General features: G+C 38.9%; 2 protein-coding genes across 3 annotated transcripts; both read right to left on the bottom strand.

Moving 5' to 3' along the window:
• Positions 1-5,562: 5,562 nt before the first annotated feature.
• On the bottom strand, positions 5,563-8,065 carry LOC125223395 (alkane hydroxylase MAH1-like). Of its 2 annotated transcripts, XM_089058491.1 has the most exons (3): positions 7,007-8,065; positions 6,156-6,603; positions 5,563-5,643 (listed from the first exon to the last, which is right to left on the bottom strand). In XM_089058491.1, the coding sequence occupies exons 1-3, from the start codon at positions 8,026-8,028 to the stop codon at positions 5,620-5,622; spliced, it is 1,494 nt and encodes a 497-aa protein (XP_088914617.1). In that variant the 5' UTR covers positions 8,029-8,065; the 3' UTR covers positions 5,563-5,619. The 2 variants fall into 2 exon arrangements, with proteins under 2 accessions (XP_088914617.1, XP_047982482.1); XM_048126525.2 differs by lacking the exon at positions 5,563-5,643 and having other exon boundaries at positions 5,961-6,603.
• An 8,727-nt stretch (positions 8,066-16,792) lies between these two features.
• On the bottom strand, positions 16,793-19,109 carry LOC125218575 (alkane hydroxylase MAH1-like). Its single transcript, XM_048120263.2, has 2 exons — positions 17,991-19,109; positions 16,793-17,433 (listed from the first exon to the last, which is right to left on the bottom strand). Exons 1-2 carry the CDS (start codon positions 19,010-19,012, stop codon positions 16,962-16,964), a joined length of 1,494 nt encoding a protein of 497 aa, XP_047976220.1. The 5' UTR covers positions 19,013-19,109; the 3' UTR covers positions 16,793-16,961.
• Positions 19,110-22,679: the final 3,570 nt, after the last annotated feature.

The following is a 22,679-nucleotide window of genomic DNA, read 5'->3' as shown; positions in this document are numbered from 1 at the left end:
GTTGTAGACATGTTTTTAATAATAGGAGGAGTAAAAAACAAAAGGTGGTAGCTCTTTCAAGTGCAGAAGCAGAGTTCCGTGGAATTAAAAGTGGTTTTACTGAAATCTTGTGGCTCAAAAGGTTAATGAAAGAAATTAACTTCTCACCCAAAAAGAGCCAACTGTATTGCGACAACAAGGCTGCTATCAGCATCTCAGAGAATCCAGTTCAACATGACAGAACTAAGCATGTGGAGGTGGATAAACATTTTATCAAAGAAAACATTGAGAACGGTACTGTCGAGTTTCCTTTTGTCAAATCTGAAAATCAACTAGCTGATGTACTGACCAAAGCAGTCAATTCTAGAAGCTTTGACGATGCATTGCGCAAATTAAGTGTTGGTGATCCTACCATTCAATTTGAGGGGGAGTGATAGAATTTAGAAATAATAAAGATTTGATTAGGATTCAATTATTCCAATTGGGAATCAATTACTCCAATCAAAGATTGATTGAATATACTGCATTGAATAGGTGATTGATTATGAACTTTACCTATTTAAAGGGAGCTATACTCAATAATAAAATCATTCCATTCCATACAAATCGTGTTAGACACCTCCCTCTCTCTTTACCATATGTCTTCTTTCACCATTTAACAGTTCACTTTGTGTTCGTTGTAGTTGGATCCATGACTCTATATTGTTCTCTTATTTGAAACTTATCTTTTGTTGCGTGCTTTTAGCTTGTTTATGTTTAATTGCTTTCTAAAATCAAACCAAACTTTCCAAATTGTCTAGATAGTAGTTAAAGTCGGTTGGTGGTATTTAAGTTTACACAATTTGTCTTTGTGGGATATGATACTCTTACTTATTTTATGCTACACTAGTCCCGTACACTTGCGGGTATTTCTCATGTTAAAAATAATTCGAGTCTGGTGCGACGGCCACTTTGATAGGCTCTTTAAACGTCTAACCATGGCTAATCAAATTAGAATGTTGGTCTTTAAGGTGAGTCGATTATTATGCATTCTAGTGTTATCCCATGTTTGTTGTACGTATTAGGCAATATATACGAATTTATAGACTAAATAATCTCCTATATTCCTAATATACTAGTCTTTTGAGGCGAGTTCATGTTTGACGTGTAAACCTATTCTATTAAATCGTATTATCGTACTCCTATTTCCTTATGTATTTTACGTGAGGCACTCACAATCAATTAATTTATCAAACATGTGAAAATTACTCTTACGTGCAATCACCGAATCACGTTATTTATGAATACTACCAATATAATAGGGCATTAAATAATTTCAACAACCAGAACCAATAATACGTGTTAGCTTCCAAATCCATAGGTTGCAATATAGGAATTTTCCTCTCTTAGCGTAACACACTATTTTCAATACAGTTACAATTAAAAATTTATATTATTTGGAGTCACGAAAAGTTTAAAAAGATTTTACGTTTCTTCTTTACTGTAACAAAATCCTTTGTGCAACAAATCAAGCCATAAGTAGTAATGTGGGGGCAACAGAATTGTAACACTTAAAACTTAAAAATATAAATAAAGGATGAAGTGGCATGTGTTTGACACGAAATACACAATAAATCAGTATTATAAGGTACTATAGTGGAATCCTCTCACAATTCATTGTAATTAAATAAAGATAAGGTAAAATATAAGGATCCTTGAGTTCTTGTACTTTGATTGTTTATTTCAATAGATCCTTATACAATATTTTTGTTTTAGTAAGTCCTTGTACATTGAAATTCGATATATTTCAATCCTTTTTTAACGGAATCGTTAACTTTTACGTTATAAAATAACACATTATATATTAATTATTTAAATATATTCCACCTAATATCCCAGTTGGAAAATATAAAATATAACATAATTCTCTCAGCTAAAGTGGGATGGAAGACTATTTTACATATAAGCCGCCCAGCTAAATACCAGACAGTCCAGCCCAACAAAATGTGAACAACTCAACACTGGATATTGGGCCAAAAAAGCCCATGGTTATATGCAGTGTTAAATCATAACATCTCATTTGACTTATTGGACTTATTGAAGACTTCTGCAATCATATCATTTGATTATATGCAGTGTTAAATCAAAATACCTATTATAATGTGAGTACGTGCATATGGCATTATTCCAACATAATTACATCTCAAAGAATAAACAAAATAAATGATTTAGTGTTTAGGTTTAGGGCCCAAAAGTCTCAAGTGCGAAATAACAGTCACGAATTAATAAAATAAAGTAAAATAACTGCAGACTTTCGGCATTAATCCGCAAGTCTGGTCGAGCAGGATTAATCTGATTCACCCGAAAGTGGATTCGGAACACCTGTGGTCAAACCAAAAAAAAATAATCAAAATTCATAATCTCCAAATGAATTGAGAGTATCATGTCACAAGACAACACCCCTTTAGCCTCAGCCGATCGACTCACGCCGCATCATCACCTCATCTCGAATGCAATAGTGCCGCAGAAGCGGAAACAGAAGTACCAGAAGACGAAGTGGCGGTAGAGCCATAACTATAACCAGAAGACAAATAAGTCGCATCAGATGCATAAATCAAAGACGCAACACTAGATGGCGGCGGCGGAGCACCATAGGTAGGCACTGGCATTTTGGGCAGCAATTGAGGCGGCGGCTTCCCTTCGAACCCTAGAACCCGCACCATTAAAAGATATCCGTTTCAAAAAAAAATGAGAAAATTTGAAATTGAAAAACAACAAAATTCATCGCTTCCGGTTAAAGACGAGTTATGTTTATACCTGTGGCGTAGCCGGCTGATGATCTTCACTTCCGACGCGTACTCCTTTGCCTTGCTTCGAGTTCTTGGAAACCCGCTTCACCGCCACATACAAGTCCAGATTCTTCAAGAAGCCTCGGAAGACTCCGCCAAATCCGCCCTCACCTAGCTTGCTTTCCTCCGCAAAATTACCCGTGGCGGCCGCAAGCTCTCCGTAGGAGAATCTTCTAGGCCCACTCCCCTTCTGAAAATCTATCTCCGTAGCCGAAACATCCCCGTCCTCTTCCTCGTCGCCATTTCTCTCTCCTCTTTTCCTTCTCTATAGCCCGTATCCCACCAAAACCAGCCCAACCGCTGCCGCAGTAGATAAACCCGCAATCAACCCGACTGGTTTTCCCGCCGGTTCGGGGGCAGGCCAGGGTTCATTAGGTGGCGGACTCGTATCCTCGGGGTCGGGGCCTGTGACATTACGTTGCGTATCTTCGATTTTCAGATCCAGAGTGGAACTGAAACTCCATGATTTGACATTGTTGTTGGATATTTTGGATGGACTCTTATTTGGGCTGTGTTATTTGTTAAGCCCGGATGTTATTAATTGGGATGAGCCCAATAACTTAGCTCCTCACATCAGATGCTGGCACGTGCCCCTCTACTTGGATGATGGCTTCCAAGCCGTTGGATGAAGGGTTGTATGTGTTAAGTGAGAATGGGTGTGGTCAGTTGTTCTCATTCTATTATCATCTCTCTCTCTCTCTCTACTCTCTTCGACTCAGAGCTTCTCTCTCTTCTCTTCTTTCTTCTCCGATGTTCTTCCGGCCATCTCTTGGTGATCTTCCATGGTTCTTTGTGTGGTAGATCTTTGGTGAGTGCTGGTGTGAAGCAATCTATTCGATTGCTTGTTACTGGAGTGGAATTAGGGTTTGTGAGAACTTGAAGGCCGTGTGTGTAGAGGTTGTTCGGTGGATCTGGATCTGGTGTGAGGGGTTTCATTAGTGGAGGTTTTGGTGGTCTGAGGGTTAACTCTATCCAATCCATTGGTGCTCCCTTGGATCTAGTTCTGGAAGAATAGATCAGTGTTGCTGTGGCGGGTTCTGAGCCAAGATACTTTGATCTCTGATCTTACTCTTTGTTCATAGTTAGTTTCTTGTGTTTTAGATCCGAGAGGATCTTCCTGTTGTTACTAACTGGTTGACTAAGTGTGCAGGTTATGGAGCTAGCAAGGTTGATAGCTTAGATCGGTTCAAGATCTTGTAATAGCTAGGGTTACTTGTTCTTGTTCTTAATCTGTTATACTTTGACCCGTGATTGTAACATCAGCCGCGTGGGTGAGAGTTTGGTTGAGCTCTCTTGTACAAGAACAAAGAGGTCTCGGTAATTAGTGAATCTAGACTAATCTGATCCCTACAGTGGTATCAGAGCCACGGGGGGATTAGTCTAGCACGCCGAGTCGCTTAAGGAGGTGGGCAAGTGGAATCCTCCTTCGAGAGGGGATTCACTCTGGTAAATTGGCTATATCCTTCTTGTTTAAGTTTTTCTGTTTAGTGCCAAATATAGGCTTGGGCTTTTGTTTCTGGTAGACAGTCCCTGGCAAGGACTTAGGACTCTTGTGCTTTCTTTTTCTCTGTGCTGCTTCCGCTGGTTCTTGTGCTCTGCGATCTGTGATCTCAAGTCACTTGACCACCAAGCATCTTGTACTGCCCAAGTGACCCCCTGCGCCCTCCAGTAGTGAGTGATTGCGAGCTGGGATAGCCTTGGCCAGTCTTGCTCGTGACAGTCAAGGATTTGAGTCCCTTTCTGTTGTGTGAAAGCTGTTGGTCTGTTCCTGTGTTGCTGGTGTATGTCTCTGTGCTTTCTGGTGTATAAGGCTGTGTGTTTCTGTCTTGCTTTCTGTGTTCTTGCAAATTTTCTTGCTAAAATGGCTCAACCTGTTGGTCTGGTTCCTTATAATGGTAAAAATGATTTTGCTATTTGGAAACAGAAAATGAAATGTGTTTTGATTCAACAAAAAGTGTTTAAAGTTGTTGATGGTACTTTACCTGAGGATACTGCTCAGGATAAAATTGATGAGATGAATGATCTGGCTAGGGCTACCATTGTGTTAAATCTATCCGACTCTGTGATAAGAAAAGTTGATCATGAGGAATCTGCTGCTGAAATGTGGAAATTACTTGATACTCTGTATACTGAAACCTCTATGTCTTCCAGAATGTATTTGCTTGAAAAATTGTTCAAATTTAAGCTTGATCTTGCTAAAGATATTGATGACAATGTGGATAGGTTTCAGAAGCTTGTTCAGGACATTAAGAGGTCAGGTGATAAAACCATAGATGAATACACAAGCATAGCCCTGATAAATGCCATACCTGATTCCTATAGTGATGTTAAGGCTGACATTAAGTATGGTAGAGACTCTGCTCCTCTAGACCTAATTATTAGCTCCCTGAAATTCAAAGAACTTGAGCTTTGGCTGCTGATAAGAATGCTTATAATAAGGTGTTGAATGTTAGAGGAAGATCTAAATTTAGAGGGGGCAATGAGCCCAGTGGTGGTTCTGGTAATTCCTCAAACTCTAGGAAAAAGTTTAGGTCTAGGTCTAGAAGCAAGGATCCTAAAACCTATAGGAAGTGTTTCAACTGTGGTGATGTTGGGCACTATAAGAGAGAGTGCACTAAACCTAAAAAGAATAAGTTTCCTAACTTTTGATATAAAGATTTATTTTTTTAAACAGATTATTTTACTACATTGTTGAAAAAAAAAGAAAAAAACACAACATTATTAACATTTGTTGAATTCTACAGACTGATATCATTAAAACATACAGACAAACAGACGACATCATCATCTTCCAATCATTGCATTCGTCCAATCAATTTCTCTTACACAACAACACCTTCAACCCAGTTTGACATGATTGAGCAAGTTCTTTGATATTTCTTTAAATAGATAGTACTCCCTCCGTTCCAGATAATTCGACCCAGTATTCTATTTTGGGTCGTCCCAGGTAATTTGTCTCATTTCACTTTTACTATTTTTGGTAGTGGACCCCATATTCCACTAACTCATTCCTACTCACATTTTATTATAAAACTAATACTTTAAAAGTAGGACCCACATCCCACCAACTTTTTCAACTCATTTTCCATTGGATTTCTTAAAACCTGTGCCGATTCAAAGTGTCTCAAATTATCTGGAACAGAGGGAGTAATATTTTCATTATTAGTAAGTGAGATACATATTGATAAAAGTAGAAAATAAGAAAATACAAATAGAAAGAGAGATTAATACAATCATTGATCCAATCAAGTTGATCTCTTATAAGTGAGATAGTACTACATGTTATTGTACAAATAGAAAGAGAGATTATTGCAATCAACCAATCTAACTTCTCTTACACAACAACACCTTCAATCCTTCCTTAGCATGAAGAAGGATAGAATCACGAGGTGAAACCTTTTGCCCCTCCACCAATCTGACCTTGTATCCGTACAGTATCGCTGCCGCCACCATCTTCATCTGTATGAACACCATGTCCTTCCCCACGCACGTCCTCGGCCCCGCGTTAAAAGCCGGAAACTTATATGACGGCTCGTGCTTGATCTTCCCGCTCGGAGAGATCCATCTCTCCGGCTTGAATTGGAGGCAGTCTTTCCCCCACACGCTCTCCATTCTCCCCACTGAGTAGAATGACATGATCAGCTTCCCGTTGCAGGCCAAGCGATGCCCGCTCGGGAGAATATCCGGTTGCACTGGAGCTTTATGCTCCAGCGGCAACGGTGGGTACAACCTCAACGACTCACATAGAGCCCCGTGCAGGTACACTAGCTTGTGAGACTCCTCCGCATTGAAAGGCCTTTGTACAAATAAAATTAGCGATAAGACTATACAACATCATTAAGTCCGCTAATAAATATCCCGTTTTTGATCTGCTCAACTTTCAATAAATTATTGGATTATAAGTACAGATAGTGGAATTCAGATCTTACTTCCATATATTTGTTTTTTAACAAAATGCTAGTAGAGTAACTTAGTGAAATATGAGTCCACTTGCAAAAATAAGTAAAAATGAAATGTGACATTTATTGGCGAACAGAATAAAAATTAAAATATAAAATGGGAGGAAGTATTTGGAGAGTTTTATGAAATATGAATAAATGTAACAAAAAAAGTCGGTGAATTAAGTATGAATGTTGTGAGTATATTGAACTTGCTAAATATAGTAAAAGTGAAATGCGATATTTAAAAAAATTTCAGACCTCCATTTTTTATTGAGACCGAGCTCCGCTTCCAATTCTTCTAGAATCTTCCTCTCCGATAAAGGGTCTTGCGCGACGAGCCAGAAGAGCCACGTGAGGCACGAGCTGGTCGTGTCCCTCCCCGCAAATATCAAATTCAGAGAAGTATCCTTGAGAAACTCTCCAAGACTAGCACTAGCCGCATTCGATTTACTCTCACTATACATCTTCTCAAACGCTCTCAACACAACCGCATCATCCCCACCGCCAACAACACGCGGGTAGATGAAATCATCCAACGCCGCCGCAGCCTCCGCAATGACCCTCTCGTCGCCCACGTTGAGCCACCTCTGCACCTTCCACATCCACTCCGGCAGTATATGCCGCCTCAGCAGCGGCTCCGCCACCGCACTAAACGCCTTCTCGCCAGGAAAAAGCCTCAAATCCAGCCGCAGAGAGCAAGGATCGGTCCCAAGCACGAATTTGCATATGTTGTCAAAAGCCAACCGCTGGAAAACATCCTGCAAATCCAAACCCTCTTTTTTCCCGCAGAAATGGTCGAGGACGGGAAAGAGCCCGTCCTCGACCTTCTGCCAGACGGTCCTCTCGAGAAATTCGTTGAAATCGGCGCGCTTGAGCTGGGCCATGGTGGTCCTCCGGTGAATCTCCCATAGCTCGAAGTCGGCGCTGAAGATTCCATCGCCGAGGATGTCGAAGATTTTGCGAAACTCGGGGCCTTTCGGATAATTGGCGAAGTTGCGGCTGAGGACGTGGTGGATGTTGGCGGGGTCGGAGGTGATGAGCATGTCGAGGTTGAAGAGGCGCGACCCCACGATTCGGTAGGTGCAGCCGCAGGCGGCGAGGACCTCCGTCACGTAGTCGTGTAAGCGGTGGAGGTTGAGGAGGATCGCCGGGAGCATGCCGAGCACCGGCCACAGCGTCGGCTCCGGTGGTTGCTTGCCTCTTCTGTGAGACAAGTACCATGCTAGGAAGAGTGGAGGTATGATTAGGAGAAAGATGTATTGGGATTCGAATATTGACATTTTGGAGAGAAATGAATGATGTGTTTGTGTTTTTGTGTTTTTGTGATGGTGTCTCTTCTGTTTATTTCTATATAGAGTAAAGTCTCTTTTTGGTCCTTAACATATGACTATTTTATGATTTTGGTCCAAAATATTATCTTTTGAATTATTTGGTCCCTCACAATTGAAAACGGGCCAGATTTGGTCCCTTTTGGATGACACCGTTAAATATTAACGGTCAACTGCAATTTAAACTATTTTGACTAAATTAGAGACTTAAATTAAAATATTTAATATTTTTCTTTTTTTAAAAACAAATCCGGACTCTCTTCTATCCTTCTCTCAACACCCTCTTCTTCCCCTTCCACTCCACCACCCTCTCTGCAGCCGCCGGCCGCCCCCACCTTTGCCGTCGCTCCTTGCTTGCCTCCCTCTTTTCCCTGAGCTTCATCTGGGCCATACGGCACAAGACCAACGCCTAATCCCATCTCGAGAAGATGCTGGCCCAGGAGAAAGAGGACTCGACGCTGCTGGCCAAGTGCGTCGAGGAGCTGAAGCGGAAGGGTGTCGAGTTTGATCCGCTCACCAAGTTCGTATCAATTTGTGCTGCTGCTTCTCCTGGTGTTCAATTCGCCGACGCGGCTTCTCCAATCCAATTCAATTTGTGATTAACGGAGTCGATCTTGGGGAGCGAGAGGCCAAGACTCGTGGGTGGACCAGCGAGCAGAGAGCTGGTGTGGGTAGAACCGGAGGTGTTGGGACTGGGCATGGCGAAATAGGTGGCAGAGGTGGAGCGGCGGTGACGGATCTCTTCAAGGGAGGAGCCGTCGTCTTCGGTGAAAGAGGAGAACTTGCGCTTGAGGGTGGAATTGCAGTGGTTTTTTATGGCGTTGTCGGAGCGGCCAGAGAGGAGGAGGCAATGGTGGCCCATTTGTTGACGAAGCAGGCGTGTGCGTGAATGATGGTGTCTTCCACGTCGGGGTGAAGGCGTGATGCTTGACCTGAGGGGAGAGCTGGTTGCACCAGCGGAGGCGGCAGCTCTTACCGGAGGGGCGGATGAATGCGGCGATGGCAATAAATCGCGTCGGAATCACCAGAGTTATTGATTTGAATCGATTGGGTAGCTTTATTTGTTGTTTTTTGCTACAAGGAAATTTGAAGGAGAACAACGAAGAAACCTAATCTGTAACCTAAAAATTAAGTTATAATTTAATTGTTAGTAACATAATCCAGTCAAAATAGTTTAAACTGTCGTTGACAGTTAATTTTTAACGGTGCCGTCCAAAAAGGACCAAATTCGGCCCGTTTTCAATTGTGAGGGACCAAATAATTCAAAAGATAATGTTTTGGACCAAAATCGTAAAATCGCTATATATAATGGTGTTTGCCTTTTTCGTTTGAGGCTAATTGGGGATGGGGTGATCATGATTGTGGTGATGGGGTTATGGTTGTACTATTAATAAATCTGACGAGAATTGATTATTTATGACATAGTTTAGGTACTATGTTGACTTAGTGCACCCATAGATAACGAGTTTAGGGTAAAAATGATAAAAGGTGATTGAGTTTTAGATTCGAATCTTATAGTGTCGGTGTTGAAGTTTCATCTATTATGATGGTTGTTTGTACGCATCGAATATATGGCTATTTTCTTTAGAATGTACTGAAACTTACTGTAATTTACCATCTCATATTATATCGGGTCGTCGGGTCGGGGTGAGAGGGCCCTGGGGAGGGAATAGCCTTATTTGAATTTAAATGTAAAAAAAAATTGTTGAACAAAGGGCAAACAACTTGAAAATTTATGCTGTGTTTTTTCAAATAATTAGTCCTTTGTCATGGGTAGAAGTCTTACATTTTTCTTTTGACACTGAATATGAGTCTCAATTGTATATATTAATTTATAATAAAATATGTTTGAGCTAATATAATATAATAAAATATGTATGCGAGATGACATGGCGGTACAGGCGTACAGCAACGTCTCCGCCACCACACTGAAATCCTTCTCACAAGGAATGTGAGGCATTTCAAAGCTCAAGCTGCACGGGTCATAATCCAACACAATTTTGCATATGTTGTCGAAGCTGAATATGTGGAAAAACCTCGGTGATGCGGTCGTGGGCGCGGTGGAAGTTGAGGAACACCTCTGGCAAAAATCCCAGAAGCGGCCAATTAGTTGGCTCCAGGGGCTTCTTCTGCCGCCTGTCAGTCAGGCGGCAAAAGCTGTCAGTGAGGCGGCAGAAGTAGACTAGGAGCGGGAGGAGGTGGAGGATATAGTAGTGGTAGTTTTCAAGAATTGCCATTTTTATTATGTGGTGAGTAGGCTTTTATGGTTTGTTGGTTTTACTTTTAGTGTATGATAGGAAGAATTTTTGCTGGATTAGGTTAAGATAGATTGATGGTGGAAATTTCCAAATGAAGTAATGGAAGTTGGTATATTTGGTAACGATTTAGATGTGCAACTCATGGTACTTTTATGTTCATAAATGACACACTAACTACATAGATTTGACAAGACATGGGCGCAAGCTACTGTCGGTTGACCCCCCGAGGGTTAATGCGGGTTAGATTTAGCATCCCAAAGAAAAGTCATAGACTACTATTATTACTTCATCCGTCCCACTAAAATTACTCACCTTTATTTCTTTAGTTTATCATAATCAAGATGACTAATTATTAAAAATAAAAACACATTTATCTCTATTTTATTTCCTCTCTCATACTTACTCTCTTTACATAACAGACAATAAAATTATGTAAAATCACGTTTCGCCCAAGGAAAGGGTCATCTTCCTTGGGACGGAGGATGAGTACTATTTATTTGAAAATTTTGTACTCCCTCCGTCTCACTCAAGATGGCCACATTCTTGAGTGGTACGAGATTTTAGGAAGTGTTGTTAGGTGGAATAAAGTAGAAAGGGAAAATGTAGTTGAATATTTTAATGAGGATTGATGAGAGATAGGGTTATTTCCAAAATTGGAAAGTGGCTATTTTGATTGGGACAAACAAAAAAGGAAAGGTGACCATCTTGAATGAGACGGTGAGAGTATTAATAAAAAACTGTGCAGAAATAATTTTACATGCATTATTTTTTAATTGTAATGGAAGAAGCAGTAAAAATTTACACGCATTATTTTTGAATAGTTTATTAAAATTATGTATATGCCTAAGTACGATAACTCGTTTATTTCAATAAACCAGTAACAAATAAATATTGTAATCATTCGACTTTCCATTAATTTCATCATTAATTCATCAATCAATAATTGAAATGAATGAAAGTAGCACATATTCTAGGAAAGCCCTTTATACCTAAACTAGCAAAGAAGGACTCACCTTCACCAGGCGCCGTCATCACCATATGCCAAGCTCCCCATCTGGCAATGCAGATGAAAGGAGTTAAAGAGGAAGAAGAGATGATAAAATTTAGAGATATAAATTTGACTTAAATAAAAGAAATTTATGTTTATTTGTTTCAAATTTGGCTATTTATTGTGAAAATATATTTGGTGCCTAATTATTACTAGTATTTTGCACTGTCCAAAATAATAATTTTCCTATCTATGGGGATGTTGATCGAACAAATCGGCTTAGATTGTCAGGCTATTCGGGTACAACTCATTCGGGTTATAATTTTTCGGATTATAAATTTTCAATTATAATCCTAAATTTTCGGATTACAAGCAATCCCGTCGGTCCAATAGATAATATTTTTTTGATATAAATTTTCAGTCCTTTTATAACTACATTTCTATTAATAGTTTTATATCTATAATAAATGAATACGCGCGCATACTAATGCTGACAATTCAACTTGAAACTAATATGCAACTAATAGAGATATGAAAATACATTTTTTTGCTAAATAATTAATATCGTTTTTTTATATACATATAACTTTTTATGATAGGTGTAAAAGTAAAAATAAAATTAAATAAATGAATATAAATGTCAAATAATGAAATATAATATATTTTCACGTACATTTGAAAAAATATAGAATAATATATTAATTTCTAAAAGTTTGATAAAAGTAATAAAATCAATAATTAAATAATGAAATGACCTCATTTCGGTACGTGGCTCATGTTAATTTTGAGTCAATCCTATCGAGTTGCGAGCTGTTCAGTTTATAGTTGTTTGGGTTGTGAATATTTCATATTATAAAATTTTAATCATAACATCCCTATAAAATTGCAGGGTTATTCAGAACAATCCGCACATTTTAGATTAAATTGAAATTCTTAGACGGATGGGCTATTAGACAAACACTCTTATTATACAAACGCACATTTTCGTCTGTGCAGCCATTTTGTGGTGCGTTTAAAATATTAATTGTGCTGATTATGTAATTTTAGTGTTTAAAATATTTATTGGGCTGATTATGTATTAATGGGATTGGTTATGAATTAATTAAATAGAGACATTAGGAATTTGAAATAGATATAGGAATTTGAAATAGATATTGGGCCCTAAATTCAGCACATCTCACTTTTTCGTATGTCATGACAAACACCAATTCAGCACATCTCACTTTTTAGGAATTTGAAATAGATATATGCAGACAAAGAGGACTGGGCTATGCATTTATTTGTTGTCCTTAAACTTGAGAGAACAAGACAAATATTGGAATTAGTATAGGATTTAATTTGTTGTTGGTAAAGAAAAAATTTCTAAAAGTTTTATGCATGTACGATGTATCCCAAGGCATAAAAACATTAAGATAGAAATTATAGATGGGGAGAAATGCCATTAAAATGAATTAGTATTAAAATTTTATTTAACCGATTAAGCGATGTGTTTTGTCGATAATTGACTAATCGGTTTGATTATGGTTAAGTGTTTGGACTAATTTCTTATCTGATTAAATAAATTTAATTATTAATTGAACTGATCAATTAACATACATTAAAATTGTCTAATAATTTAAATGAATTTTTACAAAAGCGAAACATTTAAACCATTTTAGCCTTTTCTTTTGTCTTATCTGTTGTATCAAAACAAAAGTAAGAGAATAAAAAGTATAGGCCACCGTCCTTTTCTTTCGTCTCATCTGCAACTCTATTTTCGTCTTATCTGCAACTCTAAATATTCAATCTATGCAAAAATATTATAAAATGTACTTCCTCCGTTCTATAGTAGTGGAAGCATTTTTTTTTAAGAAAAAATGTATTAAGTGGGTTAAGTAAAGTAAGAATAAAATAGAAAGAAAAAGGTAGAGAGATAAAAGAAAGAATAAAGTAAGGGAAAGTAAAAATAAGTAAAAAGAAATGTGTTGACTTTTACTAAAAAGGCAAATGACTCCACTACTATGGAACGTACTAAAATGACAAAATAACTCTACTACTATGATACGGAGGGAGTAATAGTTATAAAAGGACTTATATCCCACATCGGAAAAAATAAATAAAACAACACATGCAAGAAAGTAGTTATACCAATTTGTGGACTAAATTTTAAGTATGAGTCCTTTTAAAATTTTAGTACACTGATTTTTGAAAAATTAAAATAATTTTTTATAAAATCAAAAGTTTACAAAAATGGTGTTTATCTCGTCCATAGTCCAGACACCCCTGGACTAAGGGTTTATTTCGAAATCGGTCATTTTGGCTATTTTTAATCCAAAAATGCCCTTTTGAGCTTTTGGGCAGTTTCGCATTTTCACATTTTAACTGTTTCAATATGATATTATTTCAATGATGTCCTAAATATGATATTATTTAAAAATTATCTTTTTCTTCCCTTTGTCATCCTTCACTCTATTTTTTTATTTCAATATTAGATTTAATTTTATAAAATTAAATTTCAAATTTGGATTTTTAAATACAAATAAAATAGTTCCACAAAAAGTAGGTAGAATAAGAGAGATATGAAAAAAAAATAGGTAAAGTATGGAAGAGAGGAGAAAAAGCAGTTAAAGTATGGGAGAGAAACTTTCTATTTTTTGTAGAAATGAGACTATTTTTTGTGGACATTTCAAAATGATAAAATGACACTATTTTTCGTAGACGGAGGGAGCATTATTTTTATCTATTTATTGAGAATGTACATAGTAGTATCTGAAAATTATTTGGCCTATACACGGGTGATGATACTAATTGTAGTTAAATTTATAGCTGAAAATGGAACTTGTATTTTGCTAAACATTTGTAACTTAACGCATGTATTTAATATGTTTATAGCTATTAGAGTGGGATCCACTTAGGGCTGGGGAAAAATACCGAAATGCCGAAATACCGGCCTTATCGTACCGAAAAAATACCGAAAATACCGAATTTTTGGTATACCGTGACTTTCGGTACGGTATGATACCTTACCGAAAGATTCCAGTAAGGTAACGGTATGAATTTTCAAATACCGCGGTATACCGCCCCATACCGAAATTCGGTATATACCATAAATTAAGGTATATACCACAAAAATATAAACACAATTATATATAAAATATATTTTATATATTTTAAAATTATAAAATCTACTGTGAAATATAAATATAATTATGAATAAATTATATTTAATTTATTTTTAAAATTATAAAATATAAATAATATTCTAAAAACTCTAATTTTCTATTTTAGTTGACGTTGAAAGTTAGGTATATCGCAAAAGTAAGGTATACCGAAGTTCGGTACGGTATACCGAAAATGAGGTACGGTATCGGTATGGAAATTCTTCATATTGAAAATAAGGTATACCAAAGTCCGGTATACCGAAAACTTTGGTAAGGTAAAGGTATGACTTTTTCGCATGCCGTATTTAAGGTAAGGTATACGGTATGGTGGTTTCGGTAAGGTATACCGTACCTACCCACCCCTAGATCCACTTTTGAGAATACGAGTTAGAAGCAATAACAAGAGTATTTCTAATAGCCTGCTCCAGACTTCTTAGGAAACTTTTGTTTTCAAAGTAATTTTCATGGCATTATCAAATGATATAAATGTTAGATAAGATTCTACAACGCACAAGAACATCCCTGTTGACTATCCTTCACCCTAATAATGTTTATAATTCTTCAAATAATGTGATATCTTAAACGATAGTGTTTTACTCTTCTTACTCTTATTAAGACCGACGAATGTTCTTATATACTATGACAAATACATTATAAGTATTTTAATTGAAAAGTGAAACGTCAATGTAAGTTAGAGCATCCGCAGCTGTTAGTGGAACGCCGTCCGTCCGTCCTTGCCGCTGGCAAGGACAAGCTCATCCGCCAATGTACGTCGTCCGTCCCTGCCAGCGGCACGGCGCTGCTATTAAATAAGAGCACGCCCGTGCCGCTGAGCAGCCCTACGTGACACCATGTGATTGGCCAACGGCTTAGCCATTAGCAAAATTGATTTTTCTTTTTTTTTAGAAAAAATTCAGAAATAATTCGAAATAATACCAAAAATTAAAAAACTATATATTTTTAGATTCCCAAAAAATAGAGCCATTTATGGACTTTTTTTTGGATTTTTTATATTTTTTTATTCCCAAAATCATCTATAAATACACACATTCATCATCCACTTTTCACATCAAATTATCTATCATTCATACTTTTTCATAATGAAATTTTATGGATTTTAATTACGTAATTTTTAATTTTTAGGATTTTAATTATGTAGTAATTTTTAATTTTATTATTTGAATTCTGTAATTTATAATTATTTTGTAATTTGTAATAGTATTCCGGGTATTATTAATGCATTTTAATATTGTGAAAATGTTTTTATTTAAATTGAATAATAGAATAGTGGACGCTTGAGCTTGTCCTTAGCTAAGAGCACGGATGTGGATGTTGTGCTCTTAGCTAAGTACAAGGAGTAAAAATGGATTCGGGTCTAATTCCGTGCTCTTAGCTAAGAGCACGGATGCGGATGCTCTTAAACATAGAGTATCAAAATTTGAGGCCGTGAGTGGTAGGCAATGGTTAAAATTATTGGTTGGCAAGTTGAGTTGTGGACCATGATTTAGAGGTCAATCGTGTCTTAATCTTTCAATAGGCCTAGGCATTTAAGGCCGCCTATATAATACACGTCTTGTCATATCATATAATGTTATGAAACGTGACATTGTTAAATACTCACATATTCATCGTTGTCTAGTTATAAATGGAAGCTTTTGTCTTTATGCTATATGTATATTTCACACATGTCAAGAAACTATTTGCCAAAGGGGAAAAGGAGTTGTAGTTCTTCTTTTGAGAGAGGAGATATGCCATGCAACTAATTATGATTAATTTTTAAAAAGCAGTAGGTGGTTTGATTATCATAATTGGATACACGTGATTATGTTTATCCACAATTCAAACGTCTCTCTTCATATCTTAACTCGTACTCCATTTTAATTGTGCTATGTCATGTCATTGTTGTCCTAATTTCTATATTACACTATAGTTCTTATAATCTTATACTTTCCTTATATCTTTAATTACTTATACATCAATATAAATTTATTTTCTCATGTCTTAATAATTAGTACTATTACATAATTTCATACTATTTATTTTACATTTTTCATTAAATATAAAATTAAATACATAATTTTAAATTACATAAATATAAGAAAGCACATCATTAAACTACCTAAAATTAAATCAATCAACATTTACATTCCTAGCTCCGTCCCTACTTGTTCCACTCACATTTTATTATAAAATCAATACGTACATAAAAATGTGATATACATTCCACTATTTTTATATGAATTTTTTTTTACATTTTTAAAAATTCGTGCTAAATTAAATTGAGACTCCTAAAATGAGAAGGAGCGAATAAAACTTTATGAAACTATATATACACTTTTGATATATATTTATTTATTTAAACATATTATTTTACATTGTCGATAGAAAAAGAAAATACAGAGAGATTATTAACATTTGTTGAATTCTACAGACTGATATCGTTAAAACAGAGAGACAAATAGACGGCATCATCATCTTCCAATCATTGGATCCGTCCAATCAATTTCTCTTACACAGCAACACCTTCAATCCTTCTCTGGCATGTAGAATGATCGAATCCCGAGGTGAAACCCTCTGGCCCTCCACCACTTTCACCTTGTATCCGTACAGTATTGCCGCCGCCACCATCTTCATCTGTACGAACGCCATGTCCTTCCCCACGCACGTCCTCGGCCCCGCGTTGAATGCCGGAAACTTGTACGATGGCTCATGTTTGATCTTCCCACTCGGACAGATCCATCTCTCCGGCTTAAATTCGAGGCAGTCTTTCCCCCACACGCTCTCCATTCTCCCCACCGAGTAGAATGATATGATCAGCTTCCCGTTGCGGGCCAGGTGATGCCCGCTTGGGAGGATGTCTGGTTGTAATGGAGCTTTATGCTCCAATGCAACTGGAGGGAATAGCCTCAGGGACTCGCATAGAGCCCCGTGCAGGTACAATAGCTTGTGCGACTCTTCCGCGGTGAAGGATCTTTACAAAACAAAATTAGAGAAATGACTGTACAATATCATTATGTATCAAACTCAAAGAGTTTTAAGAAATTGTTTGACTTAGTAAGTGTGTGATATGGACCTTACTTCATGTACTTCTAGTTTTATAATAATTCTGAGTATAATGAGTAGGGCCGTAGCGGAATTATTGAGTCCACTTACTAAAATTAGTAAAAGTGAAGTGAGATATTTATTGGTGAACATGCATATAAGTAAATATTACTTCCTCCGTCCCATAAAATTATGGACTTTGGGGATGACACGGGTTTAAATGCAAAATTGGTAAAATAAGAAAAAGGTAGAAAGAAGATGTGATTGGAATATTGTGAGTTGAGAATGGACCCACTAGCCAAAAATGAAAGATGATTATTTTTGTGGGACATCCCAAAATTGAAAAGAAGACGATTTTTATGTGACAGGGAGAGACCAGAGGTAGTATGATGAATGTAGTAGAAAAAGTAGTCGGTACAAGGAGTATGGAATAGAAACTCACTTAATATAGTAAAAGTAAAATAAGATACTATTTAATAATCAGACCTCCATTTTTTCTCGAGACCGAGCTCGGCTTCCAATTCTTCTAGAATCTTCCTCTCTGACACAGGGTCTTGAGCGACGAGCCAGAAGAGCCACGTGAGGCACGCGCTGGTCGTGTCCCTCCCCGCAAACATCAAATTCAGAGAAGTATCCTTGAGAAACTCTCCAAGACTAGCACTACCCGCATTCGATTTACTCTCACTATACATCTTCTCAAACGCTCTCAACACAACCGCATCATCCCCACCGCCAACAACACGCGGGTAGATAAAATCATCAAACGCCGCCGCAGCCTCCGCGATGATCCTCTCGTCGCCGACGTTGAGCCACCTCTGCACCTTCCACATCCACTCCGGCAGTATATGCCGCCGCAGCAGCGGCTCCGCCACTTTACTAAACGCCTTCTCGCAAGGAAAAACCGTCAAATCCACCCGCAGAGAGCACGGGTCGCTCCCAAGCACGAATTTGCATATGTTGTCAAAAGCCAACCGCTGGAAAACATCCTGCAAATCCAAACCCTCTTCTCTCCCGCAGAAATGGTCGAGGACGGGAAAGAGCCCGTCCTCGACCTTCTGCCAGACGGTCCGCTCGAGAAATTCGTTGAAATCGGCGCGCTTGAGCTGGGCCATGGTGGTCCTCCGGTGAATCTCCCATAGCTCGAAGTCGGCGCCGAAGATTCCATCCCCGAGGATGTCGAAGATTTTGCGAAACTCGGGGCCTTTCGGGTAATTGGAGAAGTTGCGGCTGAAGACGTGGTGGATGTTGGCGGGGTCGGAGGTGAAGAGCATGTCGATGTTGAAGAGGCGCGGCCCGATGAAGCGGTAGGTGCCGCCGCAGGCGATGAGAACCTCCGTCACGTAGTCGTGTGCGCGGCGGAGATTGAGGAGGGCCGCCGGGAGCATGCCTAGCAGCGGCCACAGCGTCGGCTCCGGTGGTTGCTTGCCTCTTCGGTGAGACAAGTACCATGCTAGGAAGAGTGGAGGTATGATTAAGAGAAAGTTGTATTGGGATTCTAATATTGGCATTTTGGAGAGAAATGAATGATTTGTGTGTTTGTGATGGTGTCTCTACTGTTTATTTCTATATATAATGGTGTTTGCCTTTTAGGTTCGAGTCTCGGGGATGTGGTAATCATGATTGTGGTGATGGGGTTATGGTTGAACTATATAATAAATGTGACAAGAATTACTAGTTATGCCAAAGTTTAGGTACTATGCTGACTTGAGTAGTTGTGCACCCATAGATAACGATTTTAGGGTAAAAATGATAAGAGGTGATTGAGTTTAAAGTCCAGATTCAAATCTTGGCAGTGTCGGTGTTGAAGTTTCATCTATTATGATGGCTCTTTGTATGCGTCGGATACATGACTATTTTCTTAAGGAACATACCGTAATTTCTCTCATATTCTGTCGGGTGAGGTGTGAGAGCCTAGGGGGAGGGAATCGCCTTATTTATTTAAAGGTAATTAAAAAGGTTGAACAAAGGGATTAGGAAACAACTTGAAAATTAATGCTATGTTTTTTTCAAGTAATTAGTCCTTTGTCATTTGGTAGGAGTCTTACATTTTTTTGACACGGGTTGAAAATTTGTGAGTGTTAATTGTATATATTAATTATATAATACAAAATGACAGAACTAATTTAATAGATTGTAAGGTCTATTTAGTATTTATAATAAATATAAAGTGATATTTTTGTTGAAAGTCATATTAAAATGGCATAATAAGACTGCTATCGACAAACAAAAGGAGTATATATTTAGCATAATTCAGAAACCCATCATTTTTACACTAGCGGGTGATAGTCTCTCACTATCTAGCCGGAATAGGACTCAAGAGCATCTCCAATAGCGGCTAGCCCACCGGCTAGCCGATTCGCGTCGCTAGCCGGTCGGCTAGCCGAACCATTGGAACCGGCCAGCCGCGAATCAGCGAAAAACTCGACGTGGGCTGGCCGATGCGCTGGCCGCCATTGTGGCGTGCCGATCAGCCAGCGCCCAATTTTCATTTTTTTTAAATTTTTTTTTTTGAAAACCTATATATACGTGATTTTAGTTTCATTTTCATTTGCACCACTTGTTTTAACGAGTTTTCTCTCTCTCTAAATTTCTGTACAAGAGCAACATCGAGCGATGGACCACAACAACAAGTCCAGTCCGGCGACGAGCGGATCTCAGACTCCCACGGTACCCGTGGGATCTGAATGGGGCCAGATGGGCCCAGGGTTTAACGTCCCTTGGCAACAGTTGATGGGAATGATGGCGGGAGCGCAAGGGGGGATGCCGTGGGGGATGCCGGACGGGGGGCAGGCCAGCGGCGGGCAGGCAACGCCGGGGTGGGGAGGTATGCCCCAAATGCAGCAGCAGATGATGCAGCAGATGATGGGGATGATGCCGGTATGGCAGGCCGGGATGCATCCCGGGATGCAGTGGTCACCGGGGGGGACACGGTCTATCGTCTCTCTCTTGATTTTTTGACGGCTTCGTCTCACACGTCGACCCAAGTGGAGACGCAGTTCACTGGAGATGACCTTTTGTCATTGCATGATATGGGGATCGATCTCGGGGATCCGGACACTCCCGTTCCAGCGGGTCGGGCCGCGCCGAAGAAGAAGAAGACCAAGGGGAAGGGCAAGGTGGTCGGCGAGTCGTCGCAGCCCGTTGTTCATGACACCCCCACGCGGAGGAAGTGGACGGAGGATGAGTACGCCGGCATGGCCAAGGCGTGGTTGTCGGTTTGCGACGATCCGCTGGTTGGGAATAACCAGCGGGTCGTCAACATGTGGGCTAAGATTAGAGCAGCCTACAGGAGGTACTGCCCGCACGGAAAGGACTACAGCAGGGAGGAGTGCCGGAAGGGGTGGGAACGCATCAGGGCTGCGGTCGGCCGATTTTCGGGGTTGTACGCCAACGTCCTCCGCCAGCTGACTAGTGGGCAGAATGAGGAGGACGCCCGGAGGATAGCGGAGAGTCAGTTCCCTTGCCGGGGGTTTATAAGGAGTTCGCCTTCTGGAAATGCTATGTGGTGCTGAAGGACTCCGAGAAGTTCCGGGCGGGGTGCGATGCTGGGTGGCCGAAGAAGCAGAGGCTGAACTACTCCGGCGATTACAGCGGCAGCAGCGGCAGATCCCACGACCTCCCCCCAGATACAAAGGAGTTTCCGTCCCCTCCATCCTTTACTCGTCGCCCTCGTCCGGTTGGCCAAAAGCGGGCGCAACGGGCAGCGAGGGGAGGATCCCACCTATCGCCCCAGGAGGTCATCTCGGCATCCCCCCCCCTCCGCCCACGCGCGTACACCTTATTCTCGCGTCAAAAAACGGAGGGACGGATGTACAAGGTCTTCCAAGAGTGGAAGGCCGCAACTGACCCCACGGAGAAGAGGTTTCTTCAATCGATGCTCGAGAACATGCAGGTGGATTTGGATGCCACGAGGGCACTGGTGGGGGGCTCTGACGCGGGCTCAGATACCCCGGGTGGCGGCGGCGACGGCGGCGGCGAGGACGAGGAGTAGAGAGCGGCGGGGCTCGTGTGTGGAAGCCCGTTTTTTTTTTATAAAAATCATGTATTTTTTTTTTTGTATGTACCTTTTTTTTTAATGGAATGAATGAATTTTCCCGTATATGTCTCGTAAATTTAATTCCGTAATTTAATCATAAATTTTATTCCGTAAATGTAGTTGTTTTTGAATTATTTTTATTGCGGCTAACCTATGGCTAGCCTATTTGAGTAAAATGATGACGTGGTAGGTGGATTTTTAATGCTGATGACGTGGCAGAGAGAGAAAATGGCTAGCCTATTACCATTGGAGATGCTCTAATAAATAGATTTAGTTTTCAAATGTCAAGTACATCGACTTTATCAATGATATTCTCATAGGTAAAGATATATGCGTATTTGATACTTGAACTAAAAAATGAAGTGAAAATGAAAAAAAAAAAAAAATCAATAGTACTCTAACAAAATAATGAAGTGAAAATGAAAAAAAAAAAAAATCAATAGTACTCTAACAAAATACATTCATTTTTATAATTTTCTGAAGAACTTTTGAATAGTTGTGGCATGTTGTAGTTGATTAGTTATTACATATGTTACAAACATAAAGATATAATGTATTACTACAAAAGTACTATATTCTAGACATAAACATCTAAAAAATTTGTGACATATAAAATTGTTACCATTTAAGTTGTAGTACTGCAATTAAACCGAATTGTTAAATTGTTACCACTTAAGTTGGAATACTGTATAAAGTTCATATTTTTCACCAATAAAAAGAGAACAATAACGTCACAAATATTAATTGCCATAGATGGCCGGTATTCTATTTATCTTCCTTAATCATACTAGCTAGCATAAAAGCCTCCATTTCTTCTCCAACTCAAAGAAGGAAAAATTGTCATTCATATTAATTAGTTGGACAATTTTTTATCTAATCTCTGGCCTAATTATAGGTCAAAACACGACATATTCTCTTGCTTTCAATCTTAATTACCACAATTAATTTTATTTCTTTTTTTGACAATAGCGCGTAATTCATAAGTTCAGTGCGGATTTTTTAAGTAACAGCATAAATTAATTATATATATGTCTGGCGCGAATATTACTTTTCGTGATATTTTTGTAGTGATTATATCTCGTACTACTATATATCAGTAATTTGATATCACTTATTTCAGAATTTCTAGTTAAAATATT

This window comes from Salvia hispanica, chromosome 1, assembly GCF_029641045.1.
Source record: "Salvia hispanica isolate PSC_SH4W2 chromosome 1, Shi_PSC_v1, whole genome shotgun sequence".
NCBI classification, from domain to species: domain Eukaryota; kingdom Viridiplantae; phylum Streptophyta; class Magnoliopsida; order Lamiales; family Lamiaceae; genus Salvia; species Salvia hispanica.
Note: the sequence above shows the minus strand (reverse complement) of the source record. Positions and strands in the feature narration are given on the sequence as shown.

Coding starts and splice junctions, on each gene's coding strand:
- LOC125223395 (XM_089058491.1), bottom strand. CDS start 8,028: ATGTCAATATTCGAATCCCAATACATCTTTCTCCTAATCATACCTCCA. Junction 6,604..7,006: donor GGTCTCAATAAAAAATGGAG/GTCTGAAATTTT, acceptor ATTTGTACAAAG/GCCTTTCAATGCGGAGGAGT. Junction 5,644..6,155: donor ATGCTAAGGAAGGATTGAAG/GTGTTGTTGTGT, acceptor ACTGGGTTGAAG/GTGTTGTTGTGTAAGAGAAA.
- LOC125218575 (XM_048120263.2), bottom strand. CDS start 19,012: ATGCCAATATTAGAATCCCAATACAACTTTCTCTTAATCATACCTCCA. Junction 17,434..17,990: donor GGTCTCGAGAAAAAATGGAG/GTCTGATTATTA, acceptor TGTTTTGTAAAG/ATCCTTCACCGCGGAAGAGT.